Source organism: Astatotilapia calliptera, chromosome 18 (assembly GCF_964374335.1).
Source record: "Astatotilapia calliptera chromosome 18, fAstCal68.1, whole genome shotgun sequence".
NCBI classification, from domain to species: Eukaryota; Metazoa; Chordata; class Actinopteri; order Cichliformes; family Cichlidae; genus Astatotilapia; species Astatotilapia calliptera.
The window spans coordinates 16,822,481-16,843,500 of NC_137439.1; the positions used below are offsets into that span (position 1 = coordinate 16,822,481).

Below are 21,020 nucleotides of genomic sequence, written 5' to 3' on the forward strand. Positions count from 1 at the left end.
CGGTTAGGAAATTATTTTCATTTGTTTGAGGGGAGTCCTCACTATGAGAAATAGGCTGCAATAATCCTGTGCCTCTCTGTGCTGCCTGTGTAAAAAGAGGCACATGTTTTGGCGGGAAAAAGTACACAGGCTCTCTGATTGGTGGATTCAAATTCAGCAGCTCCCAGGCTGACCTAGAAACTTACTTCTCTCTCCCTGTGCATTTTTTTGCTGATTTTTTCATTTAACAAGTATATTTGAGGGACCCTCAGCATGTTCAGCATTTTTTCAGCTGTCCATTTTGCTTTTCCAATTTTTCTGTTTAACTTATTACTATTGTGCTAAATAATACTATTTCTGCTATTTTATAAGATTTGTGCCTAATATAGTATTTCTGCTAAATTACAATATTTCTGCTTTTTATACTATTTGTGCTACAACATAGTATTTCTACTAAATGTAGTATTTATGCTTAATCATACTATTTCTGCTTTTTATGGGATTTGTGCCTAATATAGTATTTCTGCTTTTTATAGGATTTTTGCTCAAACATAGTATTTCTACTAAATGTAGTGTTTATGCTTAATCATCCTATTTCTGCTTTTTATAGGATTTGTGCTTAATATAGTATTTCTGCTAAATTATAGTATTTCTGCTTTTTATAGTATTTGTGCTAAAACATAGTATTTCTACTAAATGTAGTATTTATGCTTAATCATAGTATTTCTATATATTTCTGCCAGGTCCCCAGGCAGCCAATCCTCTGTGAGGACTGAGAAATTCAAATTTTCAAATCAGGGCCTGCACGGCTTCCCAGCCAATCATATATGTGTCCTGAGGCATTCAAATTTGCATATTGGGGCCTTCATGGCTTCTAAGCCAGCCAATCATATCTGAGGGCTGAGGAATTCAAATCCACAAATCAGGGCCTGCACAGCTTCCCAGCCAGCCAATCATGTATGTGGGCTCCAGGTATTCAAATTTGCATATTGGGGAATTCGTGGCTTCTAAGTCAACAAGTCATCCATGTCATATATCTCTAAAAATTCATATTTTAATGATAAATTGTCAACACTTGAAGATTCCCCCATCTCTTCTGAACAAAACGGTGTAAGAATGACCGCTCTAGCCCCTATGGTTAGGAAATTATGGTCATTTGTTTGAGGGGAATCCTCACTATGTGAAATAAACTGAAAGAAGCAGGTCTATGTCTCTGTGCTGCGTGTGTAAAAAGATGCACCTGTTTTGGCGGGAAAACGTAAACAGCCTCTCTGATTGGTGGATTCAAATTCAGCAGCTCCCAGGCTGACCTAGAAACTTACTTCTCTCTCCCTGTGTGTGTGTGTGTGTGTGTGTGTGTGTGTGTGTGTGTGTGTGTGTGTGTGTGTGTGTGTTTAGTGGGAGAGAGAGGACCCTGCCCTTATTTGACAGCATGTCATTGTAGGATTTAAATTGAACATAGTTAGACTGGTTGACTGGATTAGAGCCTGTGTTTGTGTCTCCCTCTGTGCATTTGTGTTTCAATAAGTTATTACTATTCTGCTAAATCATAGTATTTCTGGTACTTTTCGGTACTTGTGCTAAATACAGTATTTCTGCTAAATTATACTATTTCTGCTTTTCATAGGATTTGTGCTTAATATAGTATTTCTGCTAAATTATAGTTTTTCTTCTTTTTATAATATTTGTGCTAAAACATAGTATTTCTACTAAATGTAGTATTTATGCTTAATAATAGTATTTCTATATATTTCTGCCAGGTCCCCAGGCAGCCAATCCTCTGTGAGGACTGAGACATTCAAATTTTCAAATCAGGGCCTGCACAGTTTCCCAGCCAATCAAATAAGTGTCCTGAGGCATTCAAATTTGCATATTGGGGCCTTCGTGGCTTCTAAGCCAGCCAATCATATCTGAGGGCTGAGGAATTCAAATCCACAAATCAGGGCCTGCACGGCTTCCCAGCCAGCCAATCACATATGTGGTCTCAGGCATTCAAATTTGCATATTGGGGAATTCGTGGCTTCTAAGTCAACAAGTCATCCATGTCATATATCTCTAAAAATTCATATTTTAATATTAAATTGTCAACACTTGAAGATTCCCCCATCTCTTCTGAACAAAACGGTGTAAGAATGACCGTTCTAGCCCCTACGGTTAGGAAATTACGGTCATTTGTTTGAGGGGAGTCGTCACTATGAGAAATAGACTGCAAAAATCCTGTGTCTCTCTGTGCTGCTGCGTGTGTAAACAGATGCACCTGTTTTGGTGGGGAAAAGTGCACAGCCTCTCTGATTGGTGGATTCAAATTCACCAGCTCCCAGGCTGACCTAGAAACTTACACACACACAGGGAGAGAGAAGTGTGTGTGTGTGTGTGTGTGTGTGTGTGTGTGTGTTTGTGTGTGTCTGTGACAGAGAGAGAGAGAGAGAGAGAGAAAGCCTTTTAATGGGATGATCCCATTGTAAGATTCAAATTCAATATATTTAGACTGGTTGACTGAATTGGATCTTGTGTGTTTGTCTCTCTGTGCATGTGTGTTTCCTCATGTGTACATATTTGTAATTGTGTGGCAGTCATAAATTTTTTTGCTGATTTTTGTCATTTAACAAGTATATTTGAGGGAACCTCAGCATGTTCAGCATTTTTTCAGCTGTCCATTTTGCTTTTCCAATTTTTCTGTTTAACTTATTACTATTGTGCTAAATCACACTATTTCTGCTATTTTATAAGATTTGTGCTTAATATACTATTTCTGCTTTTATAGGATTTGTGCTTAATATAGTATTTCTGCTTTTTATAAGATTTGTGCTTAATATAGTATTTCTGCTAAATGTAGTATTTATGCTTAATCACACTATTTCTGCTATTTTATAAGATTTGTGCTTAATATACTATTTCTGCTTTTATAGGATTTGTGCTTAATATACTATTTCTGCTTTTCATAGGATTTGTGCTTAATATAGTATTTCTGCTAAATTTAGTATTTCTGATTAATTATAGTCTTTCTACTAAATCATAGTACAGTATTTCTGCATTTTATGGGATTTGTGCTAAAACAAAGTATTTCTACTAAATGTAGTATTTATGCTTAATCATACCATTTCTGCTTTTTATAGGATTTGTGCTTAATATAGTATTTCTGCTCAATTATAGTATTTCTGCCAAATTATAATATTTGTGCTAAAACATAGTCTTAATTTAAAATTACAATATTCATAGTTCATCACAGTGTCTCTGGTAAATCACAATATTTCTGCTCTGTTGTACTATTTTTCTAAATCATAGTGTTTCTGTAATGTTTAAGTATTTTTGGCTAAATATATTCTTTCTGTTATCTTATACTATTTCTCCTAAATTCTTGTATTTTTGAGAAGTTATCATGTTTCTGGTAAGTTACAATATTTCTGCTAAATTCTGCTATGCTATTGTATTTCTGCCAAGTATTATGTTTCCTCTAAGATATTGCAGTTCTGCTAAGTTATTCCATTTTAGCAAACTTCTTTTGCTTCTGCAAAGTTTTTACAATTTCTGCAACTTTTCAGCTTTTTCAGCTACTTTTTGCATACAGCTTCAGCTTTAAGCATCCACACTGCATTTTCGCAGGAAATGCAAATTTTTCTAGTTCTTTATTATTCCGGGTGTTTCCGTACACTTTTTGCCGTGGATCTACTTCCACAATTTTTGTGCTATTTTCACCGTTCAAACTCTAAACTGTTCTGCTCTTTCTGCTAATGCCGGCTATGACTTTTGGTGTTTATTACTATTATACTTTTTAAAATATTACACTTTTTTCCTTTAATTTGTCCCATTGAAATGAATGGGAAACTTCCACAATTCTGCTAAAACTTTCTTGTCTTTGAAACTTAACTACTGCCTCATACTTTCACCTAGAAACTTCATTCAAACTTTAAAATGTTCTCAAATGATTTGGCTATTCCTGTATGATTCAGCTTTTTCAGATCTTCTACCGTTTTAATCTTATCCCTCTTTGAGTTTTCAGTTGCAAAATTGTGATTTTTCAGAAAATACATGCGTTGCTATGGTTGCTATGCAATTAACTCAGAGGGGACAGTGAAACTGTTTGAATTTTCTCTTCATGTCCAAACAACTTCTTGCTACTCGCTCAATTTCCACTCAAGCCCCACACATTATACATCAAAACGTAGGTATTTTTGCTGGCTTTCAGAAAATGTCACTATCATTGTTGTGGGACTTATAGATTTTTTGCAAATCTCCTCAGAGTAACACAAAGTCAGAAAACTCTCCATATAAACTCAATGGAGAGTTTGTTCAAAATCACCGCTGGATTTCTCTAATGAGAGGCATTTTCAAATTGTCATATCTCCTTAACGAAGCGAAGTTAAGACATGAGGCTTGTCCCCGTATATGTTCAGACACTCCTGACGCTCACAATTCAAGAATTTCTTTCTCACCTATTACCGTTCTGAAATGAGTTGGACTTGTTTGAGGGTAGGAAATTTGTCCCTCGCTCAGATTTCATCAGATTTCAATCTCTGGAAATGAACCACTTTTTTCTCTCGTCATATCTTTTTGATGGATTTCCACAGAGCCCTGAAAATTTCCATGACTGTTCACCAAAGCCTGCTGTTTCTTACGGTGAAAGAATGATTTTGATGCTCCATATAGATTTTGAGTTACCAAAGGTTGTTTGAGCGCAAGTCAAGGCAGTTTTTGCTTCGCCTCTACTCAGTTACAGTGTATTACAAGTCATATATCTTTAATAATTTATGTTTTATCTCTGAATTATGAAGACCTGAAGATTCCCCCATCTCTTCTGAATAAAACGATGCCTGAATGACCGTTCTAGCCTCTACGGTTAGGAAATTATGGCCATTTGTTCGAGGGGAATCCTGAATGTCAGAAATACACTGAAGAAAACTCACACCTCTCTCTGTGTCTGTGTGTGTAAGGGCTGACTACAGCAGGTGCAGCTAATTTAACTGACCTTCATATACCAAGCCCAGACTCTCCACAGCTCCTGTTCCCTTTACTCTCTGTGTATGTGTGTCTGTGTATCAATATTTCTCCTATGTTTAGGTATTACTCCTCAATCATAGTATTTCTGCTAAAGCAAAGTACTTCTACTACATCTTAGTACTTCTGCTAAATCATAGTATTTCTGCTAATTCATAGTATTTTTGCAAAATCATGGTATTTGTGCAAAATCATGGTTTTGGGGCCAAATATTTCTGTTATTTTATAATATATGTGCTGAATATATTATATGTGCAAAATCATAGTATTTATCCCAAATTATAGTATTTATGCCAAATTACAGTATTTCTGCTAAAACGCAGAAATAGTACCTTTTAGCAGGAATTTCTACCAAAAGATAGTACTTCTGCTAAATCAGAGTATTTCTGCTAAACCAGAGTATTCCTGCCAAATCATAGTATTTGTACTGAAACATGGTACTTCTGCCCAATCATAGTATTTGTACTAAATCATAGTACTTGTGCCAAATCATAGTATTTATACCCAATCAAAGTATTTCTGCTAAATCATAGCATTTGTGCCAAATCATGGTATTTGTGCAAAAACATAGTATGTCTGCAAAACCATAGTATATCTCTTATGTTATAGTATTACTACTAAGGCATAGTATTTCTGCCAAATCATAGTATGTGTGCCAAATCGCAGTATTTATACCAAATCACAGTATTTGTGGTAAAACATAGTATTTCTGCCATATTGTGGTATTTGTGCAAGAACATTGAACTGTTATGTTATAGTATTACTACTAAGTCATAGTATTTCTGCCAAATCATAGTATTTGTGCCAAAGCATCGTATTTGTATAGAGTCATAGTATTTCTTCTAAGTCATAGTATTTCAATCAAATCTCAGTAGTTGTTGTTAAAACGCAGTATTATTGCCAAATCATAGTATTTGTACCCAATCTTAGTATTTCTGCTAAATCATAGCATTTGTTCCAAATCATGGTATTTGTGAAAAAACATAGTATGTCTGCAAAACCATAGTATATCTCTTATGTTATAGAATTACTACTAAGGCATAGTATTTCTGCCAAATCATAGTATTTGTACTAAATCATAGTACTTGTGCCAAATCATAGTACAGCAAAATCTCCAGTGTTAAATTAACACTGGAGAGTGTCTATATGGGTCCACACCTCTGAGTGTTAAATACAACACTGTTGAGTGTTAAATTAACACTTTTCACAGTGTTATATGTTTAAAAGTAACCTAGTCAGTTTTGAAGATTAACAATGACTAACACTGAGCAGTGCTGATTTTCTAACACTGGAAAATAACTCAAAATGTTAGAAATATTCCAGTGTTAGAAAATCAGCACTGCTCAGTGTTAGCCATTGTTAATCTTCAAAACTGACTAGGTTACTTTTAAACATATAACACTGTGAAAAGTGTTAATTTAACACTCAACAGTGTTGTATTTAACACTCAGAGGTGTGGACCCATATAGACACTCTCCAGTGTTAATTTAACACTAGAGATTTTGCTGTGTATTTGTTGCACATCATAGTATTGGAACCAAAACACAGTATTTGTCCCAAAGCATCGTATTTGTATGGAGTAATAGTATTTCTTCAAAATCATAGTATTTCAATCAAATCTCAGTAGTTGTGTTAAAATGCAGTAATATTGCCAAATCATAGTATTTGTACCCAATCATAGTATTTTGGCCAAATTGTGGTATTTGTGCCCAATTAATAATTCTGTTATGTTATAGTATTACTACTAAGTCGTAGAATATCTGTTATGTTATAGTGTATCTGCGGAATATAGTATGTGTGCCAAATCGTAGTATTTATACCAAATCACAGTATTTATGCTAAAACATAGTATTTCTGCCATATTGTGGTATTTGTGCAAGAACATTGAACTGTTATGTTATAGTATTACTACTAAGTCATAGTATTTCTGCCAAATCATAGTATTTGTGTGAATTTGTATACTGTAATATCACTGTAGTATGTAGTGGCTAAGTAGGGGGTGTTTACAGTGTAAATAGGTCATCTCTTGTGTTGGAGTGCCCTCTTGTGGCGCCTTTTGGGTAGTGCCTTAGTAAACGTGAACCCTGTAAGAAGTGGTATCAGACTGATTTGTAGTGGAGGAATTTGTTGCCAGTTTTCTTAATCATAGAAACCACACCATATCACCTCTCCACATCCTCCTACTGTATGCCATGCCTCCCTGTACCATCCATCTGACCGCCAATAAACTCCACCTGTGGTAATCTAATCCCTGGATGTCAGCCTCTCCTTCTGACCGAGGATAGTTACTATTGCAGCACCACCCAGCATTAAACTGACGTACACCATTCTGTACAATAGTATTTGTGCTAAAAAGTAGTATTTCTGCCAAATCATAGTATTACTGCTATTTCATACTATTTAAGCGAAATTACAGTGTTTCTGCAAAAACATGTTTGAGGGGTGGAAATCTGTCCTCCTCTCATTTTTCAAACTCCGAAAATTAAGCCATTTCTTCTCTCGTCATATCTCCGCGACAGAGATACAAAGAGCTATGTAAATCGCAGTCAAAGTACACCAAAGTCCGCTGATTCACCCAGTGCAAGAATTATGCTTCTATCCCACCTAGTTTTTGAGTACAAATTTATACACTATCACAGACCGGTAATTCATATTGATAATTTATTACAATTCTGCAAAGTTTTATGATTTTAGCAGCTTTTCTAATATGGACCTCAGATTCTTGTTAACAGTCTATGGCAGAAATACATACAAGTACACAGCCTGATGAAGCAGACAGAAGCAGTACCTCTGATTGGTTCAGCATTTTCACCTCTTTTCAGCACAAATCTCAGCCTCTTCTGCTGTTTTCATTAGAATTGTAAGCTTTTCCACCTTTCTTCAGTTACGTGAGAACCAGTTTGGCTCAATGAGTAGCTGAAAAATATCAGCCTCTTCTGCTGTTTTAGCAGGATTTCAGAGTTCAGCTTTTTCACTTGTTTTAAGCAAAAATTTCAGTTTCTTTACCTCATTTCACAACAAAGTTCTTCCTCTTCACCTCTTTTCTGCTAATTTGAGCTTCTGCTCCACAGTGCACATTGTCCCTCTCATCATATCTTTGCTTGTGACCAGAACTCATTTGGCTCAGAGGGTAGGGCATCTGCCGTGAGACCCGGTGGCAGAGGTTTGAATCCTACCTGTGACAGTTGCTACACATGTTCCCTGCTTGCATGCGCTCTGCTTTCTTGTGTGTCACTGCTCTCCAGTGTGTCATTACACATACAGCCATCTTCAGCAAGCACTTCTGCTTCTACACCTCTTTTCAGCTCATCTTTTTGCTTCTTTGCCTCTTTTCAGCAGAAATTCTTCTGATTCACCTCTTTTCTGCCAAATGTTTAGCTTTTTCACCTCTTATCAGCACAATTCTAAGCAGCTTCTGCTAATTTCACCACAATTGTCACTCTCTCCACCTCTTCTTTGTGTGAATGAGTTTGGTGCAGTGAGGTGAATCGCCGCCTTTAGACCAGAAGGGCCAGGTTCAAATCCTGCTCAGGGCAATGATTTTTGTTTTGTTTTTTCAACTTTTTCAGCTTTTTTCAGCAGACATCTTCAGCGTTAAGGCATCCACACAGCATTTTCGCAGGAAATGCAAATTTTTCTAGTTGGTAGTAGGCTTTCAATCCTATACAGCTTGGAGTAGGACAACATGCATGAAGAGGATGATGTGGACAAAATACTCATTTGCCTAATAATTCTGCACTCCCTGTATTCAGTATTTAACATTAAAAGAGAAGAGTGAAAAACCTATGGGCTCACTTCTATTACCTGCTACCATTAATTTGTCCTTACTTCTGGCAGTAATAGTCGTATTACTCCTCAAATGAAAAGTTTTCCATTTCAAGTTTTTCAAAATAAACACAAAGAAAAAGGAAATTTCAACAGTTAGTACAGCAGTCTATATTTAAACACTTGATTTCTGTTTGCTAATGAGAGCAGTAATCATGAAAATCATCATAAATAATGTAAGTTTTGCATTTGTAAAAGTTCAGCTGAAGCATAAATTCTGACATGTGAAAGGGGACATGTCCGGAGAGGTCAAAAGGATGGATGGGTGGATGGATGTGGCAGGAAACAATCATTAGCATCACACTGAATTTTTTTTTTTCAATCTATCCATTCACTCTGCTCTATTATCTTTAAAGCACTGGTGGAGTACAGCCACAAAGAGACTGGGCAACTAAGAGTCACCAGTAAACCTCCATCCATCCATTTGCTTCTGCTTACCCTTTTCAGGGTTGCGAGGGGCGCTGGAGCCTATCCCAGCTGTCATAGGGCGAGAGGCAGGGTACACCCTGGACAGGTCGCCAGTCTGTCGCAGGGCCAACACACAGGGACAGACAACCATTCGCACTCACATTCACTCACACCTAGTGACAATTTGGATTATCCAATTAACCTATCCCCACAGGCTGCATGTCTTTGGACGGTGGGAGGAAGCCGGAGTACCCGGAGGGAACCCACACAAGCACGGGGAGAACATGCAAACTCCACACAGAAAGACCCCGGCCTGATGGTGGAATTGAACTCGGGACCTTCTTGCTGTGCGGCAACAGTGCTAACCACCGTGCCGCACCAGTAAACCTAACTTGCATATTTTGGACTGTGGGAGGAGAGTGGTGCGGTTAGGGGAAACCTTCACAGGTACAAGGAGATGGCAAAAAGACTGCCAGCTGGCCACCTGGGGTTACCGAGCCTTCTTGCAGCAGTCCAATCCTCTGCACCACTGTGCCCCATTAAGAGTGCAGAGTTAATTTTGTCACACTAAAAAATACTACTGTGAACAAAATGAACTCTGGGCTTTGGGGCTGGGGTTAAAGCTTTAATTCAACCTTGCGCATAATGGCATGCATTTTTAATAAACACAGTGCGCATTAATCTATCGGAAAACCGTATAACCTTACATGTCTGGCTGATTGTCACCTAAACACTGGATATGACTGCAAATGGAACTCAGAGGTGTTGTTGATAAATGTTATGATGCTTAATAGCATCCACATGTTTGGTACATTTAATGACCCACGAGGCAGAAGGAAGATTAAAGTGGATTGCAATTAAATCAAAAGCAAGTATAGAAATCCGCTTTCAAGCGCATGTCGAGTCTTTAAAACTAATGCAAGTCCGCCACCCAGTGGACACCATTGTTAGGCGCAACATCCTAAATATAGAAATCTACTTCCACTTGCAATAAAAAATGTAAAACTAAATAAATAAAGCCACTAAAACACAGAATACGAAGGAAAAAAGGAATAATACTATTGTGATAAATAACCGTTCTCATGGTCAGTATTTGGCTATACTTTGATGTCTATCAGTCTAGCCTAGAGAAGCAAACCAGGTGAAGTAAATTAATGACTAATTAAGGCACGCTACATAAGCAGCTGCCCGTCAGCCAAGCTTTGGGATAACCGCTCCTGAATAAGTGGATATAGCAGTTTTGACTAGTTAACATGACTAACGACGTATCCAAAAAGAAGGGGAAGAGTTCAACTGAGAAAAAAGCCAAAAGAAAAGCCAAAAGAAGAGAGACTTACGCGATGTACATCTATAAAGTTTTGAAACAGGTGGGTGAAGAAGAAGAAAGGCGCAACGAACCTTACGGCTGCCTCGGTTTTCTTTGTCCTCTAATTAAGTTGCATGGCAACCCTTCTTCCTGCCCTCAGGTTCATCCGGACACGGGGATTTCGAGCAGAGCCATGAGCATCATGAACTCCTTCGTCAATGACCTGTTCGAGAGGATTGCCACAGAAGCGTCCCGCCTGGCTCAGTACAACAAGCGCTCCACCATCACCAGCAGAGAGGTGCAAACTGCGGTGAGGCTGCTGCTGCCCGGGGAGCTGGCTAAACACGCCGTGTCTGAGGGAACCAAGGCCGTCACCAAGTACACCAGCTCCAAGTGAAAACTTCCAGTGCGTTATGTTGAGGAATTTAAACTTGAGAGTTGGCAGATTTGTAAGCTGGTCATTAAAATATTTCACAAAGCCATGATCTTCTATTTTCTTCTCCCCAATAAAGTAAAGCCATCGTGGCTGGTGTCGCCACTAGATGGGGTAATTGGATCTATCTCGTTCAGATGCACCTTCAAAGGGGACTTGTGCATTTCATCCTTGCATAAGTTGTATACCGCAGTGTGATGGCAAACTAGAAATTACTCATTTGGAAGCCAGTAGCACTCCGCATTTAAACATTAACATTCCTTTCACCGGCTTGATAACTTTTATAAAAGCCAATAAAGTCAATACAACAGCAATAACCCTTTAGAAATTCTACCTTAGCAACCCATTAGTGCACTGAATGCTATCATGTTTTGTCGGGGAGCTTGAATATTTCTATATATCAAGAATGTCCAAATTAAGCTCCATTAGCGAATTTTCTCTTACCACAATGAGCGAACATGGTGTGGTAGAGGTCTGCCATATTTCACCGGTACAGTCTAATGTATGGATCTATATGTCTGCTGGATGCCGTCCATAACAAACCTATTGAAAACATGGTTCTGATTAAAACATGACATCACACTTTCTTTCTGATTACAGATGCAGATTACAACAGCAGCAGGCACAGGTGGGCACTTAAACAGGTGTCTCCAGTTTCACCATGTAAACTTGAACCTGATCACTGCCAGGTAATATCGCCTTGATTTTTTAACGTATACTTTCTATTATGATTCGAGACCTCATAGTCTGTACGACCACAAATAATAGTCTCTTTTTCACTTCAGACATCGTCATCATCATCGTCATAACAGTTTTGATATTATCAGAAGCACCTGAGCGGTTGTAACTATGAAAAGTGACGTTAGAAAATTAGCTAAACTATAGCTTAGCTAGCTAGCAAGTCATCCTGTTAACCCTGACGACGATGAAAGAATGAAGGGAGGTTTATTTAACATGTGTGAGTGTATGCTGACTTATGCCATGTAGTGAAACAAAAAAAGTGTCTTTGGTTTTGGTCACTAATCATTTGAACTCATTTCCGGATTGTCTGTCCAGCTACGAGAAAATAGAAGAAAAAAAAGTAAAAGAAATAATTTTTAAAAGTTATTTCTGAAATTTTGTCCATCATGATAATGGAAAAAATGAGATAATAATTTTATAAAATAAAAGCAATTACTTAATTGAAGGAAAACTTAGTGGTGTTTATAAGTTTCGAAGTTTGGTATGTTGTCAACATTTGTTTTGTGTTGTTTTTGACTAAATACACACTAGCCCTCTGTTTACTTATATTTTAAAATACAGCAATCTTTTCACTTATGATGAAGTTCATGCAAACCTCTGCAAGATCTTTATCTGGCTAGGTCATCCTTAAAATTGAAATATTTATAAACTAACAGAGGAGATAAAGCAACACTGTGTCCTTGTTATGCATTATAATCAGGTTTTTAAGAGACGGCACCATCAGCTGAATGCTACTTGATTACAGGATAATGACACTAGCGTTTGCACCAGTTCAATCTGCATAAAGCGGAGGAACTGATAAAGGTCTCTCTAATTAGGATGGTGTTTACATCGGGCTTTACATACACCTATTAGTCTGCACTTATCAACGTCCCACAAAGCCAGACTTACTGTGATAATGCAGGTTGCCACTGACTGTTATTGTTGAGATACCATCTCAGATATTTCCTAGTATTCTTGGTAATGATATGAAATCTAGAGACGTTATTATGAGGGTGATACGGCCTTTAATGGCAGTGACTTTGTTCATAATAATCGTGGCCATTTAGGTTTTGTGTCTTGCACTCTTCCCCATATCCCCTCTTATGCCCATGCCTAGTAGTAGTCATCGCTGTCTCCTTTAGGCAGACTGCTATGAACACATTATGGATGGGTGCATTAGTGAGTGATGCAGAGCCTGGGATGACTTGCCTTGTTTTCATGTGAGAGTGCATCATTAGAAAATGTTCCACTTGGCAGGGAAGCGCGTATTAACTGCAACCGCAATGAAATGAGGTTGTGATAGATGGTTAAAGTTATACAGGACTATTAGGTTGAAATATGAACCTCTCAATTGTCATGATGAAACAGAGGGCTATTTGCGTGGTGATCAGTGCATTGAGAGACAATTGGAATCTGCAAAGACCCATACAATACATTATAGGTAGTGGGCTAAGGGCTGAAAGAATACAGAAAAAGTAATCATGCTTCCACTGAATGGTCTGGGGCTACTGTTCAATTCAAGGCTCTATAAATTCATTTAGGTTCTTCACCAACATCTCAAGCATTGTGATGAGATTTGAGGAAAATTTGCAAACAGGAAACCTCACCTAAGCCCAGTTGTAGACTTTTATGTGTCACATGTATAGAAGCAAAGCATTGCTGATTAGTTATCCAAGATGTTTAATGGTATGAAATATGCAAAGCAGATTGTGTGTGCCTAGCTTAATACAACTGGATGAACTATAGTATGATACAAGGAAAATTAGAACAAGTGAGCCCGGATTAAAATCGGAAAATACATACAGTAAGTGCAACAGCTAGCTTGTCTTTAGATAATGTCAATAGCCAATTAAACTTGCCTATCATCTCTTATCAGTTGTTCCACGACCTGAATGCAAACTTCATGGCAGGCATGTGCTGAAATGTGTATCTAGCGTATTAACCAGCACAGAGTTGCTCAGGCACTGATCTCGCTTTTTCTGATAGGAATAACATGAAATAACACATAAACCACTAAGATAAGAAACACCTGATGGATAATTGATCCATGTCTAAACTTGGACGGTCTTTCTGACTCTCTTAAGCTAACAGCAGAGCCAATTGCAAACACATTAGCATTTAATATTACTGTAATTACTGTGTACATTTCATTATGTTCCCAGTATATTAAATGACTGCTCAGTGTGGAGGGAGGGCTATAGTTTAATTTCTTTCTGTAGTACTGTGGCACACAGTACTCAAAATAGCATTAAGAGCCTCATAATCAGAGGGAACTAATTGCCTATGATTGCATAAATGAAGTGCCTCGCGCTCATCAGGGCCGTTGCTGATGTCCAGCCTCTTACTGACTGCCTTGGGATAGGAAGGTGGTTGACCACAATGCAGAAAGCCTTGGAGAGGCAGCTACTGGTGGGTAATGTGAGGAAACCATAGATTTAATATGTCCACAGGGGGCTGTGAGGGCAGGGGGTGTTACTGCTGCTGATGTTTTTTTGTTATCATCAGAGTTGCCTCCGCTTCACAGAGAGAGAGAAAAGGGGGGAAAAAAGGAAACACGAATGCCCACCATTTGAGAAATGAATTTATCGAAGTGGCTGTCTTTTTCCCCATTAGTAAGTGTTTAGTTCAGCGTTTTAAATAATTGCGTTACCAGGAATGATATTTAAAATACATTTGGGAGTCAATGAGGCGGGAAAGTGCCTACATGTTTTGCTGATGACACCCGGGCCATTTGGAAGACATCAAAGTAGAGAGGAGGTAGCCCAGATGCATATTATAAACTCATTATGTATATCATTTAAAAGGATGTACTCCAGCCGCAAAAACAATATTCCTAGTCTCTCTCTGGTAATGTGTGTTTTCAAAGTTGAAACTCTTACTCGCCTTCAGTTTAATGTGGCATCTATTACCAACTGTAACATAAAATAAATGACCTTGATTTCCATACCAGAACAGTCGTTAAGGTATAGATGAGATGCGGCTCTGCCTCTGTGTTTTCGAGTAGAAAAGAAGGTAAAACCTCTTCGCCAATATCGTGTATTTCTCCACCTGTGGCGCAAACTTTGTTTTCCGCAGAGCTTGCAGGCATCTTAATAGACTCCAACATGAAGGCGGATAAATACACCTTAAAAAGTGTGTTTTTGATACGCAATGTATCAAATACTGCTAAAATTAGATGGTGATGGTGTCAAATTGAAGGTCACCCTTCCATCCTTGGTGTCTACAGAGCTGTGAGATCTGTTTTGTTTTGGGTTTTTTGTTTTGTTTAGTTTTTTTCTGCTGGGTAGAATTTCTACTACTGGAAAATGGTTGTTCATCAGTCAAAAGAGATGTTTGTCAGATGCCTAGCGAGTAGGCTTAAGAGGCTTAATTATGTGCCGTCCCTCCGCCATCAGAACACTACACGTGGGGCAGAGTGACACAGCGGTTGCCAGTCATTCAGCCTAATGTTCTAATGCAGGGAGCCATGTGGATACATAAAATCCATTAAAGCTCTTGGAAAAAAAATACTGAGCTGAAAAAGGCATTCTGCTAGCTACTCAGGGGCTTACAAATAGGGCATTCTTATTTGCTCTTCCTCTAAGAAAAATGTCATGGCAAAATCTGACCTTATAGGTCTGGAGATTTTTTATTTTTTAACATGTTTTTTTTTTTTTTTGTTAAAACAGTGAAGGTGAACAGTGGACAAAAAGGTTCACATCCACTGACTTTTCAGACTTATTATGCTCAATAGATTTAAAGTAGGAAAAGTTGAAAGAACCACACTGAAAATCAGTAGTTTTTAAGCCTCCTTTTGGTAAAGTTTTGCTAAATTACATGTAATTTTAGTAAACATTGTATTACTTTTAAAACAGCATGCACTGGGTTTGATACTAGCAGCCTAACAGAGAGACTTTATAACTTTGCTGGAGGCAAACAGGAGAGGTTTGAGTGGCTGCGTGTGAGACATAAAAATAGCATTTACTTGTCACGCTGCAGGGAGGGTCTCATGCCGAATATCAAAACAACTCGGTGAATCAACCCTGTGAACAGCCGGCGGGTACAAAGTGGACATCAGCCAGAGAGAGTGAAATAACAACAGAAACAGAGAGAAGGGACTTGTTAGACATAATCATACACATATCGCACAACAAGCATGTCGAGAGGCAGCTTTGTCTTCACGTCCATGGCCTTGCGTTCTCTTGAACTTGACAAGGACACACTAGAGAGATACAAGTACAGCAGGCAACTTGCCTCTCATAATCTGAGTAGCTATATGCTGAAGAAGGAGGCCAACAACAGAGCACTGCTGAAGTCCCTGCCACCAGCTGTCTGCCACGATGTGGTCATCCACAATGCTTTGTATACAGGAGACCTGGAGGCTATGCAGCACTTTTTTCCTAGAGGATCCACAGCAAACCTCATCATTGAGCCACAGGGAGGGGAAATGCGCTGGGCTGCCAGAGGGGAAGGTAAGAGACAACATCTGTCTTCATCAGTGATCTAAGAAGTCACATGAATCGGACCGTATTTTCTCGAGATTGGCATCCAAAATCAGAATGGTTTGAACACAACCGATATTTCCTGTGATTTCACGAAAAAACTAAAGGCAAAAACATATAAAGAAATCACTGCTGTGCATTGCTGAGCAACGTGCATCTGGCGCCTCTCGCTCAATAAATCAATGCAATATTTATAGCCACAGAACCCGAAGAGCTATTTATAGAAACCATCATATGCCCACCACATAATCAGACCTGCGAGTCATCTGTTTGTTCTGTGCAACAGGACAATCCATTAGATTCAGTTGTGACCCTTCCATTAAAGACTGAGTCAGTGTCCGTTTTCAATAACTTGTTTCGTCACTGGCAAAACATCATGAAGGACTTTTTTGTTGTTGCGAAATAATGTGTCACTTCTAATTTCTTAGACTGCAAAACTGTATTAGCTGGATAATTAGGCAGGTTACATGCAATGCAGTCATTGGCTCTCATGCCACTGGTTCAAAGGGTCAAGCACAATATCACATAACACCTCCCTGAAATAGCCCTGTCTGCACAAACAACCTGCATAAGTGGTGCTTCAGGAGAAACCTCACAACTAATACATTTTAAAAACAAATTAGCTCGCTGTAATATGGCTTACGTAGCACCTAGAGTGAAGTGGCGCAAACAAAAGAAATACAGAGAAGATGTGATCGCCACAGCCAAGGCTACAGGTTGTATCCTGCAGTTCTGGAACTCTTTGCTCGTGGGCGATGAGCTGACTATCCTCGGTATCGTGGATGATGATGAGTATGGCTACCTTATTGATGCAATTTATGACACCAGCAACTTGGAGGAGTGGAAGAACTTTAGATTTAACTACAGAGGCCTGAGTAGGTCCTTAATTTTTATGTTTAATCTTGCATCAGCAAGGTTAAACTAGATTTTGATGAAACATGTTATGAGTACATTAAAATGTTACGCTGTATACCAGGGATGTCAAATTACATTGAGGGTTACATACAGTCCACTTTGATTTTAAGTGGGCGAGACGGGTGAAACTCAACTTTGTCAGTGTAAGGATGTTTAACCAAACATCTGATCCCAGAGGTACCTTAATATAAGATAAAGAAGTGTAGTTTCAACATGACATCTCAGTTTTTCCCGCATGATAAATGTGTAAAAGTACAAAAAAATGCCTGGTAGCTCAGACTATCATGTATTTAAAAACCTAAGGTTTTTGTTCCACTGAAAGTTTTATGTTTTAACCAAGAAAAACAGGTACTTCTCTGTCATTTCATTCTTTATCTATTACTTAACTATGTCTATTAGTTTATAGCGGGAAAAGCTGTAAAACATATAAAAATACAGTTGAATTTCCAAAAATGTTTTCCCTATCTAATGTTTTCCAAAAGCCATCCCCTGGGCTGGATTGAAGCCTTGCCATACCTATTCTGGCCCCCAGGCCTTATTTTTGTCACCCCTGCTGTATACTATATCTGCTGAAGCATATATGTGACATATATACTTTATGGCTTGAGTTCAATGTTGGCTTCATGACACTTTTGCTCCCTGTTGGCAGGACTGTGGTCACTGACTTATGAGCAGGAGCTGACGACACCGCTTCACATCACAGCTGGCCGAGGCTTCGCGGACTGCCTGAGGCTCCTGCTGCAGCGCGGCGCAGATGTTGACCTAGCACCTGGCGGCACCACTGCGCTGCACGAGGCTTGTGAAAACTGCCAACCAGAGTGTGCCAAACTCTTGCTGATGCACGGTGCCAATGCCAATGCTGTCTCAGAGGACGGCCTTCTGCCTTTGCATGTTTGTACAAGCCCTGAATCCCTTGAGTAAGTGAAATCCAGTAAAACTATGTAAGGGTATTTTCATTCCTCATCTAGTTCAGTCACTCTTAAGCACCAGTACTTGAACTTGTATCCTTGTAGCTGCAAGGTTATATAAAAGCAAACAAAACCCCTGAGTATATTTACCTGAGCAAAAGGTGTATTTATTGCAGAGTAAACATTCTGTTGTTTCTGTCATTTCCTCCTTCAGGAGTTACATATTCCAGGAGCAGGAGGTGAAGCTACAAGTGACAGTAAAATATATTAAATTTGGGACTGCTGCTGCCCCTAGTTGTAAATTTTGCTGTAATATAAACAGCTGACAAAAAGCATAATGCATTAAAATGCCTTTGAATCTGAAAGGGAAAAAAAATCTGAAGTGTAGGAACAACTGATCTACCTGATTCTATTAATCCTGTCTGCAGATGTGCCAAGTATCTCCTTCAGTATGGAGCTGCAATCAACGGCTGCACTGTAGATGAATATGACACTCCTCTCCATGTGGCTGCCAGGAATGGCCTCCCAGACCACACTGAGCTGTACCTGCGTCATGGAGCTGCTGTGGACAAACAGAACTATGAGGGTCTCACCTCCATCAATTCTGCTTGCTCACAGCCCCAGGAGGCACAGGATCTCCGTAATTATTTCAAGGTGTGTCAGATACTGATAAACGCAGGGGCCAACATCCACACTGAGGAACAGGACAAACGCACTCCTTTGCACATGGCCTGTAAGAATGCGAACCCAGACATAGTGGATCTGCTGCTGGAAAATGGGGCCTGTGTTAACAACATGGACTATGGAGGTGAAGCTCCAATGCACAACATCCTGAAGGTGGTGGCCTACAAGATTTCCCATAGTCCTGAGAGGATTGTCCGCTCTCTGCTCAACCACGGCTCCATTCGGGTGTGGCCCGGTGCTCTTCCGAAGGTAGGGACCCAAATGCTTGAATATTACATGGAATCAGAATAAAACGTGTGGAGAAGCATGCTATCACGGCTACAGCCAATTATTCATCAAGGTGGCTCATTTTGCATAATTAGCAAGTACTGCACATGTAACACCTTGACTAAGATTTCTTTGAAACACTACACTGTTCCTTGCGATATTCCAGACTTCACAACTTCACATTCAAATCATTACCATCTCATGGCACAACATGAAGTGTTGCACTCTCAGCGGGAAACAGACTACAACTATCAGTGAACCCACGTGCACTACACAAAATGCCTGGTTCCTAATTAGGCAAGTGTTAATAGGAGATTAATTAGCACTAATTGCATAATTTCCAGTTAAACCCCTGGAGGGAAGACCAATCTGTTCATTTCACAAGTGTTTAATTACTTTATTTCTTCAGTTCTATGGAGTCACATGCTTGCTCGTGAACTTAAATGTTGATTGTTTAAATCGTACTGCTTTGCTCTGAGTTGTGATGCACCTTGCAGGTTTTGATGCACTGCTCCAAATCGCCACGCACTGTTGAGGTTCTCCTGAATGCCTACAGTCACCTCAAAGTCACGGACACCTGGGTTGAGTCCGTGTCAGAGGAGGTGTTTAAGGCAAGCTTTTTAAATGTGAAATTATGAATTAGGTTTACCATTTTTTAATTATTATTATTATTATTATGTTTAGTTAAATGTTTTAGTCTTCATTGTCTTTAAATTAATACTTTTAAAGTGACCCATCTCAACCCATCTTAGGTAGAGAAAAATATTGTAGTTTCTTATAAATATGAGGGCTTTTAAAAATGAAAAGAACATTAAGTAATTTATCATTATTTTATATTCAGAAAGCTATTTTTTAATATAAGCTGATTGCAAAACTAAACTCAGAATATCAAAGCATCAATATAGAGCCATCAATCTAGTATCAGTTCATCAGTTAAATCTATTTTTTGTGTGTTTCTGTCCAAAAAAGGAACACAAAGAATTTTATGAGTCAGTCTTCTCCCTGGAAATGACTCCTCGCTCGTTGCAACACTTGGCTCGCTGCAGTCTCAGGAGATTCCTGGAAGGCCGGGTACACAAAGTGGTCCCAAAGCTCGATCTGCCCAAGTTCATCAAGAACTATCTTCTCCTGGATTTCAGAGGATACATTCACTAAAAGTCCAATCTGAGTGTGAATATTTGTACCAAATATCGATGGTGAGAAAAGTCCAACAATGTGAATCAATACACAGATTTTTTTTTAGGTTGCGTGCTGCCATACATAAGATTTTCAGGAGGCAGACGCAGAGTCGTTTCCTGTCATGTTTTGATCCATGTCTCAGCGCAGAAACACGTTTGATGTTGCACCACAAGAGGGCGCTACAGACTAGAATTATTAAATTATGCAGTGGGGCTGCAGCTATATTGGTTTATATTTTCTTTACTTTTTTGATCACTTTTTCTTTTCTTTTTCTCTTACTTTTACACTTTAATTTAAAAAGGACGACTTGCTTTAAATTGTATACATAGTTATTATCATAGGTCAGCGCTAGGGAGCATAGTAATTATGTTTTGCACATCGAGTATTGCTATCAAAATATTTGCATTAATCGTTTGAGATGCCTGTAATTATATGAATATATGATTAAAACAGGCTTTAAATGAAAATAAAGTTTTCCACTACTGCTGCATGATCTGGTCATTGTTCTTTTCATGTTTCGTGTTTTTATATTTTTCTGTCATGTTTTTGCTTGTAGTCATTTTTCTCTGTGTGTGTTTACTGGCTGTTTTGTCATTGCCGCGTTTTTCTGGAAATTACTAATTTATAACACAAAAATATTTTAGGAAGCACCGGTATCCAATCCAGTATGCCCTCAAAAATTTAAAATTGAAATCAAATTAAGCAGAAATATGTTGAATAACTTTTAGAGATATTTGAATGTGTGTTGTGAAATTATTTTTAGATTTGGTTTTTGAGGTTAGAACAACACAGGCGAAAAAAAGAGCGCTTCTTCCGTTCCATTACTTACTGGGTGGAAAAGTTTAGATGGAGACGATCTGGACCTTTTTAAAATTATTACACGGGGGGAAAACAGCTTTAATGTGAATTTACAGACA

General features: G+C 38.6%; 2 protein-coding genes across 4 annotated transcripts; both read left to right on the plus strand.

The window, feature by feature from the left end:
• Positions 1-10,321: 10,321 nt before the first annotated feature.
• Positions 10,322-10,991, plus strand: h2bk1 (H2B.K variant histone 1). The gene is made up of 2 exons (XM_026150196.2): positions 10,322-10,574; positions 10,674-10,991. Exons 1-2 carry the CDS (start codon positions 10,461-10,463, stop codon positions 10,908-10,910), a joined length of 351 nt encoding a protein of 116 aa, XP_026005981.1. The 5' UTR covers positions 10,322-10,460; the 3' UTR covers positions 10,911-10,991.
• A 150-nt stretch (positions 10,992-11,141) lies between these two features.
• Positions 11,142-20,593, plus strand: asb10 (ankyrin repeat and SOCS box containing 10). 3 transcript variants are annotated; one of them, XM_080292578.1, is made up of 6 exons: positions 11,142-11,635; positions 16,019-16,120; positions 17,715-17,982; positions 18,402-18,906; positions 19,422-19,535; positions 19,894-20,593. In XM_080292578.1, exons 2-6 carry the CDS (start codon positions 16,033-16,035, stop codon positions 20,077-20,079), a joined length of 1,161 nt encoding a protein of 386 aa, XP_080148704.1. In that variant the 5' UTR covers positions 11,142-11,635; positions 16,019-16,032; the 3' UTR covers positions 20,080-20,593. The 3 variants fall into 3 exon arrangements, with proteins under 3 accessions (XP_080148704.1, XP_026005976.1, XP_026005978.1); XM_026150191.2 differs by lacking the exon at positions 11,142-11,635 and having other exon boundaries at positions 13,457-16,120; XM_026150193.2 differs by lacking the exons at positions 11,142-11,635; positions 16,019-16,120 and adding an exon at positions 16,135-17,025.
• Positions 20,594-21,020: the final 427 nt, after the last annotated feature.

Coding starts and splice junctions, on each gene's coding strand:
- h2bk1 (XM_026150196.2), top strand. CDS start 10,461: ATGACTAACGACGTATCCAAAAAGAAGGGGAAGAGTTCAACTGAGAAA. Junction 10,575..10,673: donor TCTATAAAGTTTTGAAACAG/GTGGGTGAAGAA, acceptor TCCTGCCCTCAG/GTTCATCCGGACACGGGGAT.
- asb10 (XM_026150191.2), top strand. CDS start 15,805: ATGTCGAGAGGCAGCTTTGTCTTCACGTCCATGGCCTTGCGTTCTCTT. Junction 16,121..17,714: donor CTGGGCTGCCAGAGGGGAAG/GTAAGAGACAAC, acceptor CCCTGTTGGCAG/GACTGTGGTCACTGACTTAT. Junction 18,907..19,421: donor GGCCCGGTGCTCTTCCGAAG/GTAGGGACCCAA, acceptor TGCACCTTGCAG/GTTTTGATGCACTGCTCCAA.